The 19,836-nt window shown below is 40.4% G+C and overlaps 1 protein-coding gene across 4 annotated transcripts in view; it reads left to right on the plus strand.

Annotated features, from left to right (window-relative positions):
• Nucleotides 1-4,223: 4,223 nt before the first annotated feature.
• Nucleotides 4,224-19,836, plus strand: part of LOC116055441 (guanine nucleotide-binding protein G(q) subunit alpha-like) — a 40,632-nt gene continuing 25,019 nt past the window's right edge. For 2 of the 4 annotated variants that reach the window (XR_004898879.1, XM_031307440.2), the window contains exon 1: nt 4,226-5,330. Coding sequence is in view for 3 of the 4 variants with exons in the window: in XM_031307440.2 (XP_031163300.1) it covers nt 5,195-5,330 (136 nt within the window). In the remaining variant the exon portion in view is untranslated. Of the gene's footprint in view, nt 5,331-19,836 lie in introns of all 4 variants that reach the window. The other 2 variants (XM_031307439.2, XM_031307441.2) reach the window with 2 other exon arrangements.

Raw genomic sequence — 19,836 nt, forward strand, 5'->3', positions numbered from 1 at the left:
TGTTAAAATGTGACATTTTAAACAAGGACCCTTTAATTGTTCGAGCTGGTAAGTTGATGTACCCCTAAAAAAATTATCCGCTGAAATATAGAAGTTTCTTTCGCCATGCAAAGTCTATGTGAAAAGTCTTTCTGGGCCATTGGGTGCAGTACCACCGTTATCCGCTAAGCCCATGGTGGCTTTTAGACATGGCGCTCTTCCTGGGGGCTTGATTTGGCTCACCCATGAGAAAGAGAGAGACATCATGGCTTGCAAACAGTTGGTCACAAGCATAGACTGTATATAAGAATGGACCAACAGATCCCGTTGCTCTGGACGGAGACCAGTGAAGGCCGTTAGAAGCACTTTTCCGGTGAGCGCTGAGCGTTACTGCGCAGCCTCCAACTGAGAGAGACGACGTAAATGTGCCGTGAGCAACGTGTCTGAAAGTTGTAAGTCTTCTGGCTGTGCCAAGAGAAATCTCAATCATTCCCAATCTTGCAGAGACGGAGAGCGTAGGTATATGTAAGGAGATAACATAGGCACAGGCTAATTATAGCTAACTAAAATGCTAGTTAACATTAGTAATTACACTTAAACAGCTAATGTGAGACGAAACTGCCTGCGCGCTTCTCCTGTACTATATGGTAATTTCTCTACTATGCGACAGTAAGTCGCGTGGTTATGACACAATCGTTAGCCTATTTTTATAAAAACGTCTGCTACGGAGCCATAACGTGAGGTACAAGGTAATGGAGCCTTTTATACATTGTCGTGTTTCTTTAGAAATAAAAAATGGACAAATAAAGTCTTTAAACTCTTCAGATGTAAAGTTATTCTCTGTCAAAGTGGCGCCAAAATGAATGGCAGTCAATGGAATGCTAACGGAGGGTGATCGCTTTGTAGCATTAAAATGGCGCCATAGGAGGTTCGCGGTCCGAGGAGAGGCTTACCCCCTTGGTCACAAGGCCACACCCCCACCCTCCACCTTGCCCCGCCTCTCTCCTCCTCAATAGCATTTAAAGCTACAGACACAGAAATGGCACATCCTAAGGAAAGCTCATTGTGGGACTGGCTCTAGTGGCTGTAATTCTGCACCAGGGCTGAATTTTGGGAAAGAGACTTCAGATACAGTATTAGGGGACCACTAAGGCCTATATAAAAGCATCCAAATAGCAGCATGTCATAGGACCTTTAAAGGGTAGTTGATCTGATTTACCTGTAGCCATCCTATTATAATCTAATGCACTCCATCTGTTTCAATAAATGTCTGTGAATGAAGATTTTATTGTGATTTGAGCCTCGACGCAATTATTTGGAAGCTTCTTCTCCTAAATTATTATTTTGGATATTAAGGTTAGACATCTTTTGCTTGGAACAATAAAAGGAAGAGGCTTTGATACAGGTCAAACACAGAGATATCTTATTTTTATGTAAGGATTTGAAGCTTTTCAAAATTTTTACCAGATTCCTAAATTATGTTTTATTGAACCTCCCTTTTGCAACTACATCACACGTCCACAAGATGTCACTTGGCTCAACAGTATTGTCTGCCAGCTCATTCACACTGAAATATTTAGATACAGTGACATTGTGCCTTTGATTCTGTTATAATCTCCATCAAAGATGACTGAAATATCGACAGGATGAATAATAAGTCATTAACTGAATTTCTCGTTGGGCTTGAGTGAATTGATCACTGGAAAGTACAATTGCAAACTAACATTTTCACGTCTTTATACATTTTCTTCACTACATTTGAGAGGGAAATGTACTTTTTACTCCACTATCTTGACTTGACAGCCACAGTTACTGTGAAGACTTAGATTACACACACAAATATGATGCAGTGTTACAGATTCAATTCCAAATAAGGTAGTTGAAATTATCTTCACTTTCACCAACATTAAAATCCTGCTTCATCTTCATGCATTAATAATGACTATCCAATAATCAGTGACAGCTCCAGGATTTTTTTATATGGTGGCCACCAGTTTTGGATCGGCACCTGGGGAGGCCAATCAAACGCCAGGTATGGCACTAGCCCCCCTGGCCACCCTTTTGGATCAGCCCGTATGCTGTATGATAACCCTGATAGGTACCATGTTTCATAATAAATTGTTTTACTTTCAAAACCTAAGGTACACTTTAGTCTATATACTTTGGTACTTTTACTTGTAACAGAATGTTTTACATTGTGCACTTTTAAAAAAGTAAATAGTCTGAATACTTCTTTCACCACTGCTCAAACAAATTATTACTCACTGAAGCTAAACCACCTAAACAGGATATTCCACAGCCCATTATGCAGATCAGTTGTGGAAAGTAACTCAGGACATTTACTCAAGTAATGTAAATACTGAGGAAGTTCTGTATTTACATTTTACTGTATACATCTACTCCATTATATTTCGGAGGAACATCTTGTACTTATTATAGATTTGTAAAATATGATGCATTGTAATACATATATCTTTTTTACATGTTAAGGAATCACTGATAACAATCCTTTGATATTAAATACATGTAAATATAACCCTCTAAAATGAGTTATCGTGCAATGTTATATTAATGTTCTTTTGACACTTGGGCACATTTTGTTGATAACATTACTTTTACTTAAGTAAAATGTTGAATGCAGGACTTACTTCATCTTGGTAGTGTGGTATGACCACCTTTGTGAAAGGGCCTCAATACTTCATCCACCACTGTGACTTATAGTTTAAAACTTATCATATTAATAAATAAGATGAAGGCGGCATACAATGATGCACTTAGAATCCTGTTGAAGTGTCCAAGATGGACCAGTGCTACCCATTTGTTTGTGATGAGTAATGTTCCCACCGTCCATGCTGTGCTGAGGAATTTTATGTACAGATTCATGTGACGATTAACAGAGTCAAAGAATACAATTTTAACTGCCTTAACCAACCCTGCACTTTCTGATACCAGATATACCTCCCAACTCCGGAAACACTGGAACACGCATCTGTACCTGTTTTAATTATTGTGCATAGCTATTTGTATGTCTGTATGTTATGTCTGTATGTATGTATGTCTGTATGTATGTATGTATGTTCCCTTTATGTAATATGTGGTAGTCAGTATGTCTGTATGTATTCATGTTTGTGTGTTTGTATGTGCTTGTAATATGTTATGTGTACTTTTTTATCTGGACCTTGAGTCTGTAAAATAAAGTTATAACGGCTATTTCTAGAATCACTGTTACATCGTTACACCAGCCACTGTTAATGTAAAAGTAATGGTTTCACAGAAAAATGTAGCATTACACTGTTGTACCATAGTTTTTTTAATCTACTTTAGTTAGTCCAGTGGTTTCCAACCTAGGGGTCGGGTCCCCTCCAAAGCACAAGATAAATTTGAGGGGTCATAAGATGATTATTTAGGTAGAAACAAATAAAAAATAATTTCTGCAACACTGATTTGTATTCATTTTTAGGACTTTTTTTATATTTGTTGATATTTTGTGAAATACTGGATACCTTTAATCTCTTTGGGCTTCAAAAAGGTATAATAAATGAACTGCTGACAACTCAAGACCTCTAAAACATGGCCCCAATGCGACACTGCCTTTTTGTAAGGGGTCACAATCCAAAAAGGTTGGAAACCACTGGTTTAATCATCTTTTTTTTTTAAATCTGAAAAGTAAATAGTAACTAGAGCTGTCAGGTAAATAGTTGCCTTTGAAGTGTAGTGGAAAAGAAATATAAAGAAGCATAAAATGGAATTAATCAAGTACCTCAAAAATAGTAGGCTACTTAGGTGTAGTACTTGAGTAAATGTACTCTTTCCTGCTTGCAGACAGATGTGTTTTAACTAGATACAAAAATATACAGCCAAAATACATAAAAGCAAAAGAGAAGAAAAACATAAATTAAACAAAATAAAGTAGGCTAATAACACAAACATGCCAGGGTCAGCAAAAAATAAATATAAAATAAATTAAGTAAAAACATTAAATAGGGAGCTCAATCTTACAGTTTCAATGTTTTTTGTGTTTTGTTGATGTAACAGTCAGGATGAGCACACACACATTAGTGTGTGGATCTGCGGGTCTTTGACAGGAGATGGGCGTTGCCCGTCACGCCTCCTAAAGGAAGACTTCCTCTCAAGCAAACTTGGGAATTTAACCATCCAGCAAAGGCCCGCCTTAAACGCCCACAAGTTCTAGTTTCATTCGCTCTGCCTCTGCCTATCAATTATATCCCAAGCGACGTCAGCAGCAGCAGCACCGCACACACCGGGGCTGAGCGAGTGGGTGACGAAGAGCAATCACCACCACCAGGAAAAAATACCAGGAGCGATAAAATGCACGGACTACAAGGGTGCATTTGACTGTCAAGTTAGACGTTTGAGAATTTTGAGGGTTTGGTCCTGTCAAGGTCTTTTGGAGAACATTAGCTTAATACAATGAAGGTCCTCCTCTGTCAGGCCAAGCTTTCTGGTTTTTAGCCAGTTGGCTGTAATTCCAGGGATGGCTAGCTGAGCTAACTTAGCTAGCTAACAATTAGCCTGCCCATTTAGCTACACTGGTCAGTGGGTGCCTCCGTCTGCAAGAGGATAACTGCCCTGAACGCAGTTGTTAAGCGATATTTTGAGTCTGGTTGCTACAAGGGTTATCGTTAGTCGAGTGCTCGAGACAGCGGGCTAGCCTATGTGTTTGTTCAGTAGATGGACAGTGTGACGGGCGCTCATTGTCACTGCGCGGGCGTACAGTGTTGGTTTCGGGGCGGCTAGCCTTGTACTCGGCCACCGGGCCACCAGCAGAGGGATCGTACTAATGTGGCAGCCAGTAGTGTCCCACTGTCTCTGGGACCCAAGTCGGTAGGTGTTTTTTTATGCGTTACCGAAACTAATATCCGCTAAGTGCATCAAATAAAAATGGTTATTTACACCTTAGGTAGTCATCCAAGATGTTTGCGGACATGTTGCATTGCACATTTTCTGTGATCAGCTGTCAGTTCCTGTAGCCCGAGGACTTACAAAAGACTTTGACTGAGTTGTCACACATTTGACACAAGACAGCAGTTCATCAACCATCAACAAGAAGGCCAGATTCTGCAGCAAGCATTTTAAGCTCGATTATTGGCTGGATATAACTTGTTGGAAACGGACTGTTGCTCATTTATTTGATACTTTGTGTGAGGTGTAGCCCGGCGCCCCTTGTCAGACGGGCTTTTCAGCTCATGCGGTGATGACTTTAGATTCCATGATGGCTTGTTGCCTGAGTGAAGAGGCGAAGGAGTCCAAACGAATCAACTCTGAGATCGAGAAACAACTCCGGCGAGACAAGAGGGATGCAAGAAGGGAGCTGAAGCTTCTTCTGCTGGGTAAGCCTGCGTGATCACAGACAGTCTCACATTGGCATGGCTGGACACTTCTTTTCTAACCTCTTGATACTAACAAAACAGATACTAATGGCTACTGATTTTTATTGTATTGTAAAGGTTTGCACAATGCAAAACACTGCACCCACAATTGCATAAGCCACATTACCCTGGTCACCACAGGATTTGTGTGTGATGTGATATGCAAATCAAATTTCAGATGTGGTTCAGTGTGTTTCCAGTCTTACGGGAGTCAGTAGGGGAAACGCACAGAAGTGCAGCCATTGACCCAGGAAGCTTATTAATAAATATATATATATATATATATATATATATATATATATATATATATATATATATATATATATATATATATATATAATATTTTTTTTTTTTTTTTTACACAAAATGAAATTTACACCAACAAAGCTCCCGTCTTGGGTCGGAGAACTTTACAGGAAAGGATGGGAAACAACTCCTCAGCTTTTTGTCCCAGTCCTCTTGCTTCTCTACTAATGTGTAGCTCTGTTGGTTTGAGGGTATTTGACTTCATGTCAGCATTTCAGCCTCGTTATGTGATGGTTATTCAGGCTTCATTTGTTATGGTTATGGTGTGCCTTTGCTTTGCTATAACTCACAAAACAATTAACCGACACACTATTGCATTTGAAAATAGGTTGTAACATTCTCCTGCTGTAAATCAACTCATTCCATTTAAAGTCATAAAAATCTACATGGTTATCCTCTGAATTTAAGGGGGTGCTATGCAGTTTGGGCCATTTCTTTGCTTTTTGCTCGCAGGTTTCTCTATAGAGCTCCCCCTACAGCTTTGGAATAGATACTTGGCAGCTCCTATGTTTACTTGTGTCTGCCTCCTCGCTCGGTCAGTCTGCTGTTTCCTCTTTCTCTGTTCCTCCAACAATGCTTCCCTAGCTTTCTGCTTCTTTTTTGCCGGCTCAGCCATGACGATAGTTCGAAAAACTCCATCGCCTTACCTTGTTCTTATAGCTAGCCGGTTCCTGTATGTGTGCAGTGCCGTGAAGCAATTCGTTACATCGCGAGACCTGATATCACGCGATACTTCTTGATGCTGAGGCCACTGGCTCGCCGGCCGAAAGTTGCAAGGGTGGTTTATCCACTCACAGGCACTAGGGGGGAGCGAGACAACCACCATTCAACCCGAAAAAAGTCATATAACCATTCCAATGACTGAAGCTGTTCAGTTAAGGTAATTTAAGCTAAACAAACTGCATAGTTCCCCTTTTAAAGGTTTGATGTGTTTGTTAGAAGTCATCTAGTCTCACTTTGACAGACCTTCCTCCACAGCGCTGCGGAGGAAGGTCTGGCTAGTCCACACAGCGTTCCGTCATAGGAGAAAAACATGCTCTGGTTTATTGGCATTTCTTTAAACCAATCACAATCGTCTTGACAATCGCTAAGCACCGGGAAAAGCCGCAGACCCACTGCAAAATAGCTTCGGGAAGTAACTTGTTTACGTTCAAAAGTTGTTTTAGTCGTGCAACAGAAAACTCAGATTGGACAGATAGTCTAGCTAGCTGTCTGGATTTACCCTGCAGAGATCTGAGAAAAGGTTAACCACAGTCTTCATAAATCTACGGGATTTTAAAATGCTAACACAAAGGAAGCCCAAGGCAACGGATATCCGGCCTAAATGAGTGAAATCCGGCGGAATTTCCGTCAGCAACAGAGCAATCCCGGAAGTGAAAAGTCAAGGATATAGACTAAAAGGCAACTGACTTATTCTAAATATACATAGATATATACATAGATTATCAAGAATGAGTTTGACTAATCTCACAATCAACTGTCAACTAGAGCTGCAAAGATTAATCGATTAGTTGTCAACTCTTGAATTAATCGGCAACTATTTTTGTTCGATGGCAACTAATCGATCCAGACAAAAGTAACAATTCTTTGATTCCAGCTTCTTAAATGTGAATAATTTCTAGTTTCTTCTCTCCTCTGTGACAGTAAACTGAATATCTTTGAGTTGTGGACAAAACAAGACATTTGAGGACGTCATCTTGGGCTTTTGGGAAACACTGATCCACATTTTTCACCATTTTCTGACATTTTATAGACCAAACAACTAATCGAATAATCGAGAAAATAATCAACAGATTAATCGACTATGAAAATAATCGTTAGTTGCAGACCTACTGTCAACAGTTCCCTTTTATTTCTGTAGTCGTCTTCCACATTACTGCAGTTTTATCTGCCTGTAAAACATGGCTTAAAAAAAGAATAAGTGTTGGGTTTTTAATTAAGTCTGTTACAAGGGAGACTGCATTCGCTTGGTGTCTGGTCTAGTAAAGGCCTTTTACTGAGGTGGCCCACTCTGGGAAATAACTGTTCTCCAGAGAATAGACTGTGCCATCCACAGACTAAATTTCATGTATAAAGAAGAGTAGCAGAGCCATTGTGTGTTTTTATATACATTATTTTGACAGAGAAAGCTGTTATTTTGTTTATTTCACACTACAGTTAAGTCCAAGTTTAGTGTTAGCTACAAACGGCAACACTAGCAAGGATTCAGTATCATGCTTTAAGTACACATTTGAGTAACTGGTTTGTTGTCACAAGTGACTGAATTCTCACTTTCTGGTTTTAAGGATGCTCTCACTCACATCTGCAGCAACTTTCAACACTCAAAGGAATAGCAGCTTATAAGAAACAACTGTTCTTGACTCTGTTCTCAAACAATTATGAGTCGTATCATTGTCAGAACCTCAAGGGGGCTGTACTTGTTAAATGCTGAAAAAAAAAAAACGATAGACCTCACCAGTCCCGCCCACAGCCGACTCCGGAAGTAAAAATCCCATTGATTTTCTCCATAAGGATTTAGAATATCAGTCATAATGTCTAAACCATCCGAGGTAGACTGACCCCGAGCTACGTGGTTGTGAAACAAAGGTTTCTGCTCCTGTAGAAGCTAGAAGTCCTTATGAAATCAACCTTGTTTTAAGAAAAACATGTTTTATTCGCGATTTAACGGAGAAAAACTACACTACCCACAATCCTAAGCGTAACAGCAACGTCTCTGATTGGTCCAACTCGCTGTTACCATAGAAACGTTTACTGTACCCACGAAACTGCGAGCGAGCTTCTACCATTGAAGTCTATGATAGTGTCTGTACACGGTCTTGTACCTTTTGCCGTTTTCAAATTTTTTTTTTGCGCCTAATCAAATGTTATGCTCACTATTCATCTCGTAGCTGGTTGACTTGGTTCCAGACTTTTTAGTCTATATATAAGCAATTTTCGAAACATCAATGAAACAATTGAATGTGGAAAAACACTTCCGGAGACAGAGCCGAAAAAAAGTGGGCGGTCACTGTTGAGCTCTATTGTTGTTATAGCTTTGTTAACATAAGGAGATGTTCAAATTGTATTATCAAGTAGAGTAGTGGATTCATATTAAGCTTAGAATATGACCACAATAGCTTTTCAGAAAGATCCATTAAGAAACCCTCTATCCACAGCAACATTGTTAAATGGTTGTCAGTGGAACAACAGCTAGCCTGGAGGTGGGACAAGATCTGATCTCCATAACTGGCCTTTACACTTAGCCACTTTATGTGTCTTGGGCCAACTTGGGTAGTGGTTTGAGCAATCTAGCCAGATGTTTAAAAGGTGTAAATCCGTCCGTCTCTCCAGGATGCATCCATAATGTTTACTCTTTTCACCTTTAACTACATCAGTAAGTGGTATGTGGAAGCTGAAATGAAACCGAAAACAACTGAGCGATTTCCAAACATATGGTCATTGAGCTGTTGTAGTGTAATGTTGTATGATCTGTATGGGCGAGAGCATGAGCTGTATAGGTGAGGAAGTGGTGTGAGTAAGAAACTTTTGTCTCATTCGTACTTTATAAATGCATTTCATCTGTATGTTTTTTCAGACTGTGATTAGTTGCTAGCAAAACTGTAATTAAAAGTGAGAATGTGAGCCGTTTTTTTTTTTTTTTAATACGTCTTTACATATTTTTGTGATGTGTATTTACTAGATTTTATGTAGAAGTCTGTTCTGTGTTTAACTTGCGAGACAAATTTCCCCTTGGGTACAATACAATTAATGTTGAAAGTGCACGTTATTTTTTCTTTTGGAGGTTTTGGCCATTACCATGCAGCCTCAGGTGCATCAAACCACCGTCTGGACTGAAGTAGGAGCAAATGTGATTTGCACGTAGCCTGGGAAAACCATCTGATACCGATTTTATTGGTTGGGCTCTAGATACCACTAATCATATTTGGCTGCTGAATAAGTCTGAGTGGCTTATGAATGTTGCTAACCACCAGTTACTATGTCACCAAGACCTAATTAAGCTATGTAGCTAATATAAAATAAGAGATATCAAACTGCTGGAATCTGTTGATATTTTGGTGTGATATGACCTCTCCGCTTAACTGAATGCTGCGGGATATCGAAGCACTGCTTCTCTACTTGTAAAATGGCTAAAATAATTCATTGTTGGCAACACACAAAAGCATCTGTTGATTCAGTTGGCCAACATATTGGCAAACATTGATAAGAAATATAAAAGTGTTGTTGGTGGAAAAAAACAGTTATTGTCCTTCTTTTCCTGTGTCCAGATGAGATGCAGTGATGGTGACTCATTGAAAGAGGTTGATTTGGATGACATCCTTTTTCCATCTGTGCAACCTATTTTTTTTTTTATAAAAGTACAAATTGCAGGAGTCATTTTTGTTTCAGCTTGTGGTGGGAGTCTGCTGTCACATTATTTAAGCTTGTGTGAAAAGGATCTAAGAACTATGTAGCAACAGTGTGAGTTATAGTGCACTCTGGTTGTCTCCCCTTATTTGCAACCTATTATGGACCTCTTTTGATTTTTTTTTTTTTTTTTTAATAGACCTTCATGCATAGTGTAGCTTTTTATTATGTTTTTGGCTGCATATCTCGTTGAGTCTTTTCTCTACAGTGGCTTGTGACTTCCTAAATCCACTGTTGTATTTCATATTTTTGTCACTAATTGGGAAAAGAAACTTTAAAGCCCATGTTGCAGGTTAACCACCACTGTTGATTAATGGGTACATAAAGCACTCAACATATGTATATCATTGTTAAAAATGTCTCCAAATAGTGTTAAAGGCCAGTTTTCGCCGTTTTAGTCGTTTAGTGGGTTTTTTAATGCAATTCGGTGATGACGTCACGTTGGGGAGACGTGCCTCAGCCCAGTACTAGAACTATGGTGACTGACTGGGATGAGGAAGAGTGTTTTTACTGTCAGTGAATAGCACCGAGTGAAAGTCAATGTTTTCTTTATATCTAGTGACAGTGATCATGTCGTTAGTTCAGATAAGTACCAGTAAACGTATCTAGATCTAGAAATAGAAGGCATAATGCTAGCTATGGACTAACTTGCCAGTCAGTCTCACCTCTGAAATCCCCCGACGTTGTAAACACATTTTCGATTAGATAGCTCACGTTTTGATGGTAGCCTACTAGCTCCAGTAACAACATATTTGCCTAGTATTTATTTATTACTTGGACGGGGATGCTGTTCGGCTTTTCACAAGTTTAGACAGCTAGCTAGCTAACGCTACGCCGACGTTTTGCTAACGTTAGCGCAACAAAGTTAGCCTAGACAGCTAGGTAAATATTATGACTGCCTTCGGAGTTTTCTATATCTGCGTCCACGTTGTCAACATAAGACATGTGGCGTTAGTGCTCCTTTTGTACCATAATTGTATTGAATGAAATGTTAAGCTTCGCTCCTACGAGATGGGTGGATTTTTGTTAGCTACGTTACACACAAAGTTAACTGACTATAGTTAGCCTGTGCTAGCGGAATTAGCTAACGTTGCGTAGCCAGCCAGCAGCTTCGGCAGTAGTTTCGGCGAGCTAACCACGACAGCTAACACATCCACAAGCATCTCTATTTCAAACATCACTGCAGATTGACTGCTTTTAGCAGCAGAGGTTGATTGTGGGCGACAATACTGTCGTGGTTAGCTCACCGAAACTACTGCCGATTGCCAAAGTTGCTGGCTGGTTACGCAACGTTAGCTAATTCCGCTAGCATACAGGCTAACTATAGCCAGTTAGCTTTGTATGTAACAAAAATCCACCCATCTCGTAGGATCGAAGCTAAACATTTCATTCAATAAAATTATGGTACAAAAGGAGCACTAACGCAATAGAAACGATATAGGAAACTCCGAAGGCAGTCGTAATATTTACCTAGCTAGCAGTCTAGGCTAACGCTGTTGCACTAACGTTAGCAAACGTCGGCGTAGCTAACTGTCTAAACTTGTGAAAAGCCGAACATCATCCCCGTCCAAGCTGTGTTTCACTTTCCCTCCAATATTATTATACACATAATAAAGACACATGGACTCGGTCGAGACCAAAAGCCATATTTTGCAACACCAGTGGCACATAGACAGTGAACAGAGACGGGGCTTTTGTCTGTCGTCTCCCCAACGTGACGTAATGCATTGTGGGGGAAAAGAGAATCATTGCAAACCGCTGTAAAATAGTACTACTTTTTTGTATTTTATTCCGTTTTGTGATATCCATTGTATTTGATGTTGTTGGGGTAACAGTTTAAATGTTTATTACCAACAAGCAAATTGAGCAAATTCATTAGAAAATAAACCCTGCAACATGGGCTTTAAAGTGCCCATATTATGAAAACTTTTTCTGGGATTTGGGGTGTTATTTTGTGTCTCTGGTGCTTCCACATGCATACAAACTTTGAAAAAAAAAAACATCCATGCTGTTTTGAGTGAGATACGGGTTTCTGAATGTGTCCTGCCTTCAGTCTCCGGGTGAGCTGGTCAAAATCTGCACGGCTTTCTACGTCACTAGCTGAGACAAGGGGCCTGGGGGGCTAACCGTTAGCATGTTAGCTCGTTTTCAATGGCAAAACACTGCTACAACACACACAAATTCACCATAATCTACAAAATAAATTGTATAGAACTACTTACATGTCCCTGTTCTGCAGGTATTCCACACAAAGTTGGAAGTGCGCCCTCATTTAGAAGAAGTCTCCCGGCTAATCCTGCCTTGTACAGGCCGAAGTTGCAGAAACACCTAGCTAGCTCATGTAATCCTTACCTAGCTACTGAGCATGTGCGACTGCCAACAAAGATCTTACAGAAGTTGCAAGGTCTCACTCTGTAGCTAAAACAGAGACCTGACACAGGGTGAAAAGAGGATCTGCAGCAATGTGCAGTACAACAAAAATATGGTGCTTTTTGAAAATTAAACCATGTAAACCTATTCTGGTACAACCTCAAAATACAAGTATGAACCTGAAAATGAGCATAATATGGCCACTTTAACAAAGAAAGTTTTGGGATGTGCTCAATAATTTGTTGCTGGTAGAGCAGAAACATTGCAGGTGTAACCAAATATTTCAGTTTTCAGCTGGAAATATTCAACCTTGCTATTGCTTACATTTGTTGATTACGATGTTCTAAATTGCATAGGAAGCTAGAAACCATTTTATGTAAAGGGTTACAGTTTGGTTTGATGCACTGTGAAATACTTATCTGCGACCTATAAGGAGCATTGCTGGCTTTGTATGATGTTGTAAGCGGAGGCAATTATTCCAGCTGTTTATCAGCGACAGGCTGGCTTTACTCAGTGGTGCGGTTAGCTAGCGCATGGTAGACATGCTGGCTGAGGAACAGCCAGGGTCAGAGTAGTGCTCTGCCGCCTGCTCTGTAGCTAATGGAAGTCACAAGTAATTAAATGTACAGCCAGAGCCCAGGGAGCTTCAGTAACAGCACCAGTTTGTGAGCGGTCTTCAGGAAATTGGACCTTTTTTTTCAAAATGTGGAAATGGCTGTTTTTGTTAGTGCAACCGTGTCATACTGCTAATGTTGATTTTCACATTAGTATCTTCACTAACTGAAATTGGCAGATGACACTTAAGTGTACAGGGGATTTGATGCTAAGTTAGGTTCCTGTGCAATGGCATGTCCGTTTCGTTTCCCCCTGATCTTGAATTTTATCTATTGTCTTTATGGCAATATATTTTCATGTTCTTGTGATTATAGTTTTCTCAGCATTATGTCATTCCAAGTTATTCTATTATTAAAAAAAAGAAACTTAATTACGTCCCAAAGAGGATTGCTGTTTGAAAGACTTGAGGATGTTGTAGTAACATAGAAACATATGTCATAAACATAAAAAATCTTGTTATAATGACACATAAGATAGTGTTAGAAGAATAAAAGTGCATTGTAGCATTGTGCATTGTAGTGCATTGCGGCAGTGTGCAAACAATGACTCGAGGCAGTGACTTTAACTTTTAAATGTGGATCCACTGTTGACTGAAGGTTAAGTAATTCATATGGCTGAAAAACCTGTAAAATGTGTACTAATGCAGTACTGCACAAATGCTACTTATTTTTTCTTCTTCTGTGGAAGTGTGTTCATATTGTACATAAGGAATGTGACTTGCATCAGTTGTGGTTCCTACATGTAATAACAGAAAGTCACACTTTTATTTGAAGTTTTATTTTTTTGAGTAATGCATTTTCGTCTGAAATGGTCAAGTCAGCATTGTCTCGTTTGAGGACCAGTCTCTGACAAATTGATTGTTGTTTCTCATCATTTTATAACCATACCAGTCAAAAAAATTGTCTCTTGATCACAGTAATGTAGAGCTTTTAGGAAACACTTACTATAGGCCACCAGACAAATACAGAGTTTCCAGCGTACCATGGCAGAGGTTGTTGCCTGGGATTAACCACCCATGCTAATTAGAGTGCGGATCGGGCCGTATTTTTCTGTCCGTGCCCGGCCCGCGTCCGACAGAGCAGTAACCGAACCCGGCCCGATCCCGACAGGCATTAAGATATTTATGTCCGAGCCCGACAGTTAAAATCTCGTTTTTTTTCTCATACTAATGACACATGTACGTTTGTTTGTGTGGAAAGCCCGCTTTTATTAAGCAACTGTAGGAAGGCATTCGGAAATGTCAACAGATGAGCGCATCAGCGCACACGGGGCAACAAGTGCATGTTAACACAGGCGCGCACCTACATAATAAGCTTTTTATTAAAATATAAATGTTCAATGCCTTATCGCGCTGATGTGACCGAGCCTGACCCGAACATCATTTCTAAATATCTGTCCGAACCTGGCCCGGCCCGTCGGGTACCATCGGGTTCCGACGGGCTCGGTTCAGGTATCCATCCTCTAATGCTAATGTCCGAAATATAACAAAAAGAGCAAAAGTATCATATCGCCCAGCAAAAAGCCATATATTTAATGCCTAGACCATGGATTTTTAAAGTCACTGTGAGTTCCCTCAGACAAAATTGAGACACCTGCACCCCCCAACAACCCCCCAAAACATAGACGTAGTCCTGCTTTATACTCTGCTTCTTCTTCTTTTTTAGTGTTTATTGGCGGTTGGCAAACCAGCTTAGAGGTGCATTATCGCCACCAAGTGGACACTCTCATTCATGGGCTCTCAGTTTCATAATGTTTAGTCTATATACGCAACGTTCCACTTCCGGGTTGCTCCAGTGCCAATGGAAATTCCGCCGGATGTCCCCCATTCAGACAGATGTCCGTTACCTTTGGCTTTCTTTGTGTTAGCATTTTAAACTCCGGTCGATTTCTGAGGACTATGGTTAACTGCTCCTCAGATCTCTGCAGGGTAAATCGAGAAAGCTAGCTAGACTATCTGTCCAATCTGAGTTTTCTGTTGCACGACTAAAACAACCTTTGAACGTACACGTTCCACCCAAATTAGTTCCTTCCCGAGGCTATTTTGAGGAGGCGCCACCCAGCGCTGTGGAGGAAGGTCTGGCAATGCGGGACTACATTATGTTAAACTCTCCTCCACTTAGCAACTGCTGAGTGAAGTGTAACACCTACTGATGAAATTCGTTATACCAGTCCGGTGTTTGGCTCAAAACCAAAATGGTTTCAAAATCTTTACACCGCCACCTACATAATAACAATACAAATATGTTTTAATTACATAAACATAAAGATTGACATTCTGCTCATTTGTGGTGCCTGGTTGGTTGACCGCTATAGGTGATTCCTCAGATGTTGGTGGGGTTTTGTAAGGCAGGCGCTTAAAGGCTCTGACACACCAACCTGACGGTCCACCGTCAGCAGAAAAGGCAGTCTGACTGATCATTCGGCTCCCGTCGGTCCAAAAAGTGCCTCAGAACACACCGAAGCGACGCCGACTTGAGCGTACGTTCTGTGCGTGCGCACAATGTGCGCGGAAATGACGAATGCGTCACGTGGGTCTGGCTTCTCCCGAATTTCAAAGCCGACAATAATGGCGGCTCGTTCGGAATACGATCTCGTATTTTACGAAAATAGTTCACCGATACGTGATTCTGAAAACATTTTAAGCGAGATATAGGCCATACAGTTGCTGAATCTGTCTGTTTTTTTGATCGACAAAGGTCAGTTTGAAAGATTTTCGTCAGATTTTGAGAGGCGTTCGTCATGCTCATCGCTCTTGTCAATTTCCGGTAAGTGTTTTAACATAAGTGCACTGAGTCGCTAGTCAAGGGCTAGCACTCCACTAATCAGATTGGTCATTGAGTCCGACTGCCCACTAGCCGATTCAACAAGTCAAATTGGCCCAAATTAAAGCCGACGGCTCCTCCGACTGACTACGGCACGGAACACACCAAACAGACTCAAGTCACCGACCTCACCAGACTGTCCGACGGCCGATAATCAGGTTAGTGTGTCAGCGCCTTAACAGTCATTAAACAGACGTACTTTTATTCGTAATGTTTCTACAAAATACAACTCTACAATACAGAATATTCCTTAGTATAAAACATTTTTCAGTGCAGTTAAATGCAGTATTGTAAAAGTTGAAATGGTTACCAGAGATACAAAATATTTTACTATTGAATTCCAGAATGTATGAAACACAACTGTGACATATCACCTTAAAAAGTTCATATGGCCAACTTGGTAGCAACTGTTGCCTATTTACACATCCAGCAGATACATATGGGCAGAAATGTGTCACTAGAAGTTGACACATATTTTTTGAAGCATTTACATTTAAATTTGAATTGCTCAACGTAAATAATTGCATTAAAAACTGATTTTGAATCCCATAATTTGAATTTGTATGGTTTACCTTGAATAATTGCATTGAAAAACTGAATCTGAATAGCATGATTTGAAATGGAATTTATTAGTCTTACATTGTCAGCTCTATCTCCACAGGTGCTCTTACCAGTGTACCTCGTCCATAGCAATCCCACCAATCGTTCCCAAAACGTCCCAGTTAGATAGTAAATGCCGTAAACATATTCTTTGTAAATCTTTACGATCAATCACCAAAAGAACCAAGTGGGCCTGCCTTATTGCACGATCCAAATTTTCTTCAAAACTTGCCATTTTCAGTTAGTGACTCTTGACTGGATGTCAGGCTTTATCCTGGAAATTAGCTAGCAAGCGCACTCTGCGGTCCCTCTGCCTCACTCCCCACCGCAAAGAGACTATTTCACCAGGAGTTAAGCGGGTGGCAGCTCCGGAGACTGACCTTCAGTTAGCAGCTGTAGCAACTCAAATTCAGATCTAGTTTTGTCATTCACCTTTTCAAACATGGTTACCTAGTTTCTTCTCATGCCTGCCTGGGTATTAAACACATCGCTTGTGAATGTGAAAGGTCCCTAATGAAGGACTGCAGAGAGAGGGCACACTATCAGCAGTTATGAGTTGGATTCAAATCCCTGACATCAGGAGCACATTCTGTACACCTGAACGAGCTAAGGCCCCAGGCCGCACAAGATATTTACCTGAACTCATAATTGAAATGGGAGTCAGGATGCTGTGTATACACACACACACACACACACACACACACACACACACACACACACACACACTGAGCACACACTTCATCTGTCAATGTGCACACCGCTCAAACAGGTCGCTAGTATCTGGGTTAATGAGTGTTTGTTTTTTGGCAACACCCAAGGATGTATCATGCATGGAGCCTACCTACGCCTATTATGGTTTCTCTTAGTAAGTCTTTCAGTAAGCCAAGCAGATAAGCCCTGTGTTGGCCATATTTTTTTGGATCCCTGTTAGCTGCTGCCAAGGTAACTGCCGGCATGGCAGAGTTTTGTAAAAATAACAAATTTGCAGACAGTACAGATGATCAACCCACACACACAGAAAGGATAAAATGACCCAAAAGAGATGTGTGAGAGTGTGTGTATGTACAGTGGCATCGTGGGCCATCATAGGGCTGCCTCATAGGGCTGCCCTGTGATACCCCAGCTATCCTCATAGGCATAATAGCACTGCTGAAGGCATAGTTGGCAGATGCCTTCCTGTATCCATACTCCCACAACTGTATGTCTATTACACCACTGACTGACTCTCAGCCAAGGTTGATAATGCTAATCATCACCCACGTGAGCCTATTTCCCAGAAATCTCAAATTGCTAGACTCATGCAGCCTGACCTGGCATTCTGGTGTTACTGTGCCAACTAACTGCCAGTTCGTTTAGCCAAATGCATATTGGTTTATGTTGAAATAGTTTTTTTTATCTACCATGAAAGTCACATGCATTTTCAGTTCTGTTCCACTTAGCAATACATTGTGTCTAAACAGATCAAACCCTTTCAACCTGGCTGAACGTCACATCTATCAACGGGATACTGAATACGTTTTCCCTTCGCTGCTCAATAAATTACAGCCAGGACATCTCTATATTTCTTGACCCAATATGTCTTGTGTGGCACCTTTTTCCTGTCAACATGAAGCATTGCCCAAAATTGGTGGTCTAACATATTTATGCAGTGGGCATTAGGTCATTATAGTTGCTTGTAGGCTTCGCTGCTTTTGTCATATTCAATTCAATGTAAATACATTGTGAAAAAAAGCCATTTACAATTCCTCCATAGTCCACTGTGAAGTCTTTAATTTGCATGTTTTGTTCAACCAGTACTGTATCATATATTGTAGGGGTGCACGATTCAGAAAATGTCACGATTCAATATCGATTTCTAGGCTCAAGATTTGATTCAAAATCGATTTTCGATTCAAAAACGATTCTCGATTTTAAAAAAACGATTCACAGTATGTAAATGTAGTTACTTTCCCCATGTGATTGCAGTAGACATACAATTTAAAAAAATAAAAAAATAAAAAAAATTCTATGAATCAATTTTGAATTGGTAGAGCTTGAATTTTTTTGCACACCCCTAATATATTGTCATAGATGACAAAATAAAATAAGCAAATCCTCACATTTGAGAAGCTGAAACCAGAGAATATTTGTCATTTTTGCTTGAGAAATGACTGAAACAATTAATAGATTATCTTAATAGTTGCTGATTCATTTTCACAACACACATACGGTATACCACGGCTTTTTGCAAGAGCACAAGACAGTAGTTTATGGTAATGATGTAGCCCTCTTTCACATAGGGAATCCAGCATATTGCCGGGTTTAGTTATCTGGGTATGGTAGTAGATTTCTCATGTATCCTTCATAGTGTGTTGAGTTTGTTCCAATGTGACATTATGGCTCTTTATGTATACGGCAATGCTTGTGCGAGATTGGCATCTAGCTGGCAAGACAAGTCAATGCAGCGTGTGGCTACACTAGCTCCGTAGTTACTCCAGTTTCCAGCTGTTTTTCATAATGCTATTGCTTCAATGACAAAGCAACTGCTACTATGCCATGAGCTATGAATAAGTAAAAAATGTGATGACTAACATTCTCTGCATCGCCTGTTTGGTGTAAAACTTTCATACATAAGAATGCTGAAATGTTTTGCATAGTTTATCTGGAACTTTATTTGTTCCCATAAGAGCATATGTAAAGTGCGCTGTGGTCAGTCTATTGGGTACACTTGTGGCGTTTTTCCATTACATGGTACCTGCTCGACTCTACTTGGCTCGACTCGGCTGCGGTGTCCCGTCCTCCATTTTCTATTGCAGATTTAGTACCGCCCTCATGCCTGACGCGACACACACACAGAACGTCGAAGGTGTGTTGTTTTTGACTCTCGGCATGTGGCTGTTTGCCACAGCCAGAAGAATTTCAGAAAGAACAAATTTTGTTTCAAAAGAAGCTGGAGGCAGCAAAAAAAACACTGCTGGCTAAACTATTTAAAAATGGCGGTTCTGTTCAGGACACCCCCGTCTGTCGCTAGCAATGATGACGCAGTGATTAGTGACGATTCTCTCTGACCAATCCGTAGTCTGCAGGTTTTCACGTCACCCTTTGGTATCGGCTCAGCTCGCTTTGAACCTGGACAGAGGTGGTATTAAAAAAAAAAGTACCTGTTAGCCGGTACCAGGGACTTTTTTTCGTAATGGAAAACCAAAAAAGGCGAGTAGAGGCGAGTCGAGCAGGTACCATGGAATGGAAAAACGCCACTAGATAAAACTAATGCAGTCTTAAGGTTTAAGCTGTTTTAGAACTGTATAGTCATTTTGGGGGCTGTAATGCGTGTTGCTGTTGTATTGCATTGCATTTTACCGAAAAGTGTT

This window comes from Sander lucioperca, chromosome 11 (genome assembly GCF_008315115.2).
Source record: "Sander lucioperca isolate FBNREF2018 chromosome 11, SLUC_FBN_1.2, whole genome shotgun sequence".
Lineage (NCBI taxonomy): Eukaryota > Metazoa > Chordata > Actinopteri > Perciformes > Percidae > Sander > Sander lucioperca.